General features: G+C 49.6%; 1 protein-coding gene across 1 annotated transcript; it reads left to right on the top strand.

The window, feature by feature from the left end:
* The first annotated feature begins 571 nt into the window (after positions 1-571).
* LOC119304094 (serine carboxypeptidase-like 3) lies at positions 572-1,012 on the top strand. Its single transcript, XM_037581257.1, has 2 exons — positions 572-761; positions 823-1,012. Exons 1-2 carry the CDS (start codon positions 586-588, stop codon positions 1,010-1,012), a joined length of 366 nt encoding a protein of 121 aa, XP_037437154.1. The 5' UTR covers positions 572-585.
* The last annotated feature ends 5,603 nt before the right edge of the window (positions 1,013-6,615 follow it).

Below are 6,615 nucleotides of genomic sequence, written 5' to 3'. Positions count from 1 at the left end.
AACGACACTCCTAGCTGACAGGCACGCATGGAGAAAATCACTCGATTTCGTCCAATCAGCATACTGCAATTGATGTGGTCCTACAAGGCGATCTTAAAGATGATTGCAGCAGCATTAAAAGTTTTTCTTTTTTCTGAAATTAACCTAAGAAAACAACTAGAACTGACAGTGACGATGGAGATGAGGTACAGGTACGTGTGGCAGTTCCTTCGTTGGGACATGGCCGATACTGCACCGGCCGCGCGGCCCGTCCCGTGGAAACGATGGAGAGATCTGCCAGCTGCTCATTCGTTTCCAGACACTTCGTTATCGTACGTACGTGCGCGCGCGCGCTGTCACGTCATGCACGTGCTGATGCCCTGCTGATTCCACAGTATATACATAGTGTCGTACATACATACATAGTCTCGTACATGTTTTTCACAGTACGTACATAGTCTCGTGTGTTCACATACGAGGTAAGTGTGAGCAGACCAGCCAGGGAAGGATATGATTATTATTTATTTATTGAGAACAGAAGATATATGAATACTGGTGTAACATTTGCCGCTTGCGCTCCTGCTCATGGAATCGAGCTTAGTAGGTATGGCGACAACGCCACCCAACCACCGGCCGCCGCTTGTGCAATCATTCTCCCTGCTGCTTCTCCTCCTCCTCCTCCTCCATCCTTTCTTCTCCGCCGGGACGCCATCTATCACCACCAAAGCCGTGCCGCGGCTGCCGGGTTTCAGCGGGTCCCTGCCCCTCTCCCTCGAAACAGGGTATGCTCTGCTCTCTTCTTCTTCTTCTTTTTCTTTGGTGTCGGATGATGCGACGGTGCAGGTACGTGGCGCTGGACGACGGCGTCCGCCTCTTCTACTACTTCATCAAGTTGGAGCGCGACCCGGAGGAGGACCCCGTCCTGCTCAGTGTGTTCCTTTTGCTACGATTACCTAAACTTTATGTTGCAAAGCTAGCTTCCTACGACCAAATTAAGAACCCTTCCTTCCAGAGTAGAAATTGTCATGTCTAGTTGTTTAAAAAACTACAAATTTGGCCCGCGCAGCGCGGGCTAGTACTCCCTCCGGTTCTTTTTTGCTTTCATATAAATTTCGTATGAAGTTAAAGATTCATTATAAAATGTAGGTTCATAGTATATATATTTGATAATGTTATGTAAATACATTTATTTACAAATTTGGTCAAACTTTGTAAAGTTTGACTTGACACAAATCTAATACGTAAAGTAAAAAGGACCGGATGAAGTATTTAACAAAGTTAACTTAGGGCACCGCCGACGCTGGCCCGCAAACCAGACACCACATCCCTCCGCATTCAGGGGGACCGGTCCACGAACACGGATGCGGGAGGTAGCCATCAAGCGCTACCGCATACATTTCAAACACTATTTGAACTAACATGACGAAACTCATCAAACACGGTGAATTTCATTAAAATTCAGCCAAATTTCCATAAAAAGGTCGATATTTCAATCATTTAACTAAAAACTAGAAAACAAATATTAAACCACATACCGAATGACCACTTTGTATGCGTGGCCGCCCTGCCTTGCCGCACCACCCTCGCCTTTCGTGTCGCCGCCGCCGTCGTCCCTTTAGCGGCGGAAGGACGTCGAAGGGCCGCGGCTGACTACCGCTCGTGGAGGAGTCGCTCCACCTCCTCTTGCATGGTACGGAGGGCCGTCACTACCAATGCAGATGGCGCCCGCGGAGCTCTAACGGCGGCCTTGTCCCTGCCGGTGTTGGTCAAGGAATTGCTAAGCGATCACTCCTCGCCAATTTTCTCGAGCTCGCCGTCAAGGCGGCGTTGGCACCTAGCGGCCGTCTCCACGGTGGCGACAGAGCAATCAGGGCCCATGCGGCAGTGGGGTCTGGGTCATTGCAGACCCATTCCGGTGCCACGTCGGACTTGGTGAACGTGGAGAGCTAGGCAGCGTTGTGCCGGCCATACCGCGCGTGCTGCCTCGCCGCACACTCCTCCTCGGACACAATGGCCCTCGAGCCCGACGGACCGCCACTGCCACCTCCGAGATAGTGGAGCATGCGGCCCCGCGCCTTCGTGATCGCGTGCGACAACTCCTCCTTGATGGGGTGGCGGTTGCGGCGGGGTGGCGACTCAGGCCCATCAATGCAGGTGTACCGCCAGCGACGCGGGCTCGTCCTTGATGACGATGCCATGTACTTAGGGTAGGGTCATAGGCCTGACCTAGACGCCCTACCCAAGGACACTGCCCTAGGGTCAAAGTCATTTGAAGTACAACAGAAGATACCGACTTAAATCACCTTGGAGTGCAAGCCACTCGACCAGCTGTTCCACTCGGATACCCCAATTCCACTCGACCACGATAGTGTCACTCGACGTATGAAGAATCACTCGGAGTACAGAAGATCTAAAGCCACCCTAGGATGGCAACAGTCAGACGTTCACTCCGTAGTCTTAAAGATCATTAATAGTCATTTATAGTAGGCGTTACCAGTAACGGCCCTGCCTTAACTCACATTGAACCCTGTGTAACTGAGGGCTAGAGGGGTCAGGCGCACTCTATATAAGCCACCCCCTCCTCTGGCACAAGGGTTCGCACCCCCTGTAACTCACACACATATTCTAGTCGACAAGCCTCTAGGCACCGAGACGTAGGGCTGTTACCTCTTCTGAGAGGGGTCTGAACTCGTGAAACCCGTGTGTACAACCTTGCCGTAGCTAGGGCCTTGCCTCCTCCTTCGTACCCCCTATCCTTACTATCAGACTTACTCCCACGACAGTTGGCGCCCACCGTGGGGCAGGCATCTTAGAGACTTTCGGTGAGGTTGCAGTTTTTCTGATCTCCATCAACATGGTTTCCGACGGTGGTTTGGCTTTGGGCCACGAGATCCAACTCGGCGCGCTCGTCTTCATCGCCGACGACTCCGCCTGGCTCCAAGAAGCCCCCCTCGACGTCGAGGCCCTTCCCATCCACGACGCGGCACATTTCCACGCGAGTGCCTATGGCGTCCTCCTGCGGCAGCCGTCGACCTAGTATCGGTCGTCTCCCGCGGTGTCCACTCTCTTCGATGTACGCTCCTGCAAGCGGTCCGGTCGGTCGCGGCTCCAGCGGTGGGTAAAGCACGCAGTGGATCGCCAGTCGGCAACCCTTCAAGTTGCGGCTATCAAGCCCGACGAATCCTTCTACGGACCATTCGACTGGTACCGCGGACACTCTTTCCGAGTGCGGAAGCGGCGACCCTGCGGCGGAAGTCCTCATGGTCAACTCGCCTTGCAGCCCGCCTGGATTCCATCACGACAGCGATGGTGGTGGCGGCCCGTCGCGTGGTCACAAAGAATATCACCCCGAAGCTCTCACTTCAGAGAAAATGGAAGAGCTGGATCGTCGCAACGTGGAGGCACTCCACACCCCCATCATTGGGGAGACCTCTGAGGCTTGGGCCTTGGAGGCTGCGCGCCTGGCTACTCAGCTGTTTCTCAGTCACGCAACAGGATCCATAGCAGATCTGTGGTTGCAGACAAGTTCAGTCGGCACATAGCCCAGGATCGCCTCCGCAACGTGATGATCGTGGTCGCCACCAGGACCAGTACCTTGGGCGAGGCCACGAACAGTATGATCATCGATATGCCCGTGATGACCACCGTCGAGTGCCTTCGCCCCCTCCGAGGGGTGGGTCGCATGCGCCCCGGCGGTACGATGACAGGCGTCCATATGGTGATGAGCGTAGGGCTCCAGTCGACCCAAGAGAGCCTGGGTTCAATGTGATATCACTCCTCATACAAGGTTTAGTCAACAGAGGCCGAGCACATAGAGAAGGACAAGACAGAGACCGTCCGACTGGAAGCAAAGCATTTGTTTCTGGGCCCGAATGTTTTAGCAGAGCCATCCGAGCCACTGAGATTCCCCCAACTTCAGGTTGACGACGGGAGTAAGTCCACCGGTGAGTCGAAGCCCGACACATGGCTAGAAGATTACCCAGTGGCTGTGCAGATTGGTGCAGGCAACGATGAGGTAGCCATGAAGCGCCTCCCCCTGATGCTTGAGGGTTCGGCCAGAGCTTGGTTGAATCAGTTGGCCCCTGGGAGTATCTTCTGTTGGGAAGAATTAGCTCGAGTGTTTATCAAAATATTCGAAGGCACCTGCAAGCGACCTGCTGGGCTGATTGAATTGCAGCACTGTGTTCAGAAGCAGAATGAGACTTTGAGAGACTTCATCCAGAGATGGACTACCCTTCATCACACTGTGGAAAATGTGTCAGAGCACCAGGCAGTTTGCGCCTTCAAAGAGGGTGTCTAGTACACAGAGCTCAACCTGAAATTCGGTCGGTCCGGAGACATCACTCTGGCCCGAATGATGGAAATAGCCACTCGGTATGCTAACGGCAAAGAGGAAGACCGACTCCGCAGCAGCAAAGGAAAACCAGTCGCCCAGGACACCGGAGCTGGAAATTCCGGTCGGAAGCAGAAGCACAAGGCTGAAGTTGCAGGTCCTGCCGAGGCTGCAGTTCTGAATCAAGGAAAACCTAAGGGGCCGTGGGTGCCCAAGAAGGTGAAGGATCACGCCGGTAACGACGTTCTCGATTTACCGTGTCATATACACATGAAAAAAGATGAAGAGGGTAACTTGATTCTACCCAAACATACCACTAGACAGTGTCGGCTCTTGATTTAGTAGTTCAGAGAGGGTCAGCCCCTAGAGAAGGACTCTGATAAGGGGGAAGAACAGGAAGAAGATGTGGTGCTACCTCTTGAGCATGCGTTGGTTTTCCCTTGAAGAGGAAAGGGTGATGCAGCAAAGTAGCGTAAGTATTTCCCTCAGATTTTGAGAACCAAGGTATCAATCTAGTAGGAGACAACGCGCAAGTCACCTAGTACCTGCACAAACAATCAAGAACCTCACAACCAACGTGATAAAGGGGTTGTCAATCCCTTCACGGTCACTCGCAAAAGTCAGATCTAATAAAGATAACAAGGTAAATATTTTTGGTATTTTGTTGTATAGATTGGAAAGTAAAGATTGCAAAATAGTAAATGAGATGCAATGTAAATAAAAGAGATGCAATATAATAAGAAAGAGACCCGAGGGCCATAGGTTTCACTAGTGGCTTCTCTCAAGATAGCATGTATTACGGTGGGTGAACAAATTACTGCCGAGCAATTGATAGTAAAGTGCATAGTTATGAGAATATCTAAGGCAATGATCGTGAATATAGGCATCACGTCCGTGTCAAGTAGATCGAAATGATTCTGCATTTATTACTATTACTCCACACATCGACCGCTATCCAGCATGCATCTAGAGTATTCAATTCATAAGAATAGAGTAATGCATTAAGCAAGATGACATGATGTAAAGGGATAAACTCAAACAATATGATATAAACCCCATCTTTTTATCCTCGATGGCAACAATACAATATGTGCCTTGCTGCCCCTACTGTCACTGGGAAAGGACACCGCAAGATTGAACCCAAAGCTAAGCACTTCTCCCATTGCAAGAAAGATCAATCTAGTAGGCTAAACTAAACCGATAATTCGAAGAGACTTGCAAAGATATCAAATCATGCATATAAGAATTCAGAGAAGAACCAAATAATATTCATAGATAATCTTGTTCATACACCCACAATTGATCGGATCTCGGCAAACACACCGCAAAAGAGTATTACATCGAATAGATCTCCAAGAACATCGAGGAGAACTTTTATTGAGAATCAAAGAGAGAGAAGAAGCCATCTAGCTAATAACTATGGACCCGAAGGTCTATGGTAAACTACTCACGCTTCATCAGAGAGGCTATGGTGTTGATGTAGAAGCCCTCCGTGATCAATTCCCCCTCTGGCAGATTGTCAGAATAGGCCCCAAGATGGGATCTCATGGGTACAGAACATTGCGGTGGTGGAAAAGTGGTTTTCGTGGCTCTATGCGACCGATCTAGGGTATAAGAGTATATATAGGCAAAAGAAGTATGTTGGTGGAGCTACGAGGGGCCCACGAGGGTGGGGGCGCGCCTACCCCCCTAGGCGCGCCCTCCTGCCTCGTGGCCGCCTCGCGGAGTTCCAGACTTCTACTTCTCCTGGTTTGCTTTCGGTCCAAGAAAGATCATCATGAAGGTTTCATTCCGTTTGGATTCTGTTTGGTATTCCTTTTCTGCGAAACACTAAAATAGGCAAAAAAACAGAAACTAGCACTAGGCCTCCGGTTAATTGGTTAGTCCCAAAAATAATGCAAAAGAGCATATTAAAGCCCATTAAACATCCAAAACAGATAATATGATATCATGGAACAATCAAAAATTATATATACGTTGGATACGTATCAAGCACCCCCAAGCTTAATTCCTGCTCATCCTCGAGTAGGTAAATGATAAAAACAAAAAATTTGATGTGGAATGCGACCTAACATAATTATAAATTTAATTTTCTTTATTGTGGCATGAATGTTCAGATCCGAAAGATTCAAGACAAAAGTTTAATATTGACATAAAAATAATAATACTTCAAGCATACTAACAAAGTAATCATGTCTTCTCAAAATAACATGGCCAAAGAAAGCTACCCCTATAAAATCATATAGTCTGGCTATGCTCTAACTTCATCACACAAAATATTTAAATCATGCACAACCCCGATG

The sequence above is a fragment of the Triticum dicoccoides genome, chromosome 5A, assembly GCF_002162155.2.
Source record: "Triticum dicoccoides isolate Atlit2015 ecotype Zavitan chromosome 5A, WEW_v2.0, whole genome shotgun sequence".
Classification (NCBI taxonomy): Eukaryota; Viridiplantae; Streptophyta; class Magnoliopsida; order Poales; family Poaceae; genus Triticum; species Triticum dicoccoides.
The sequence above is the reverse complement of the archived record's forward strand: the minus strand, read 5'-3'. Positions and strand labels throughout refer to the sequence as shown.

Excerpts from the sequence above, each read along its gene's own strand:
- LOC119304094 (XM_037581257.1), top strand. The coding sequence starts at position 586 with ATGGCGACAACGCCACCCAACCACCGGCCGCCGCTTGTGCAATCATTC. Across the intron at positions 762-822 it reads CCCCTCTCCCTCGAAACAGG|GTACGTGGCGCTGGACGACG; the intron begins GTATGCTCTGCT and ends GCGACGGTGCAG.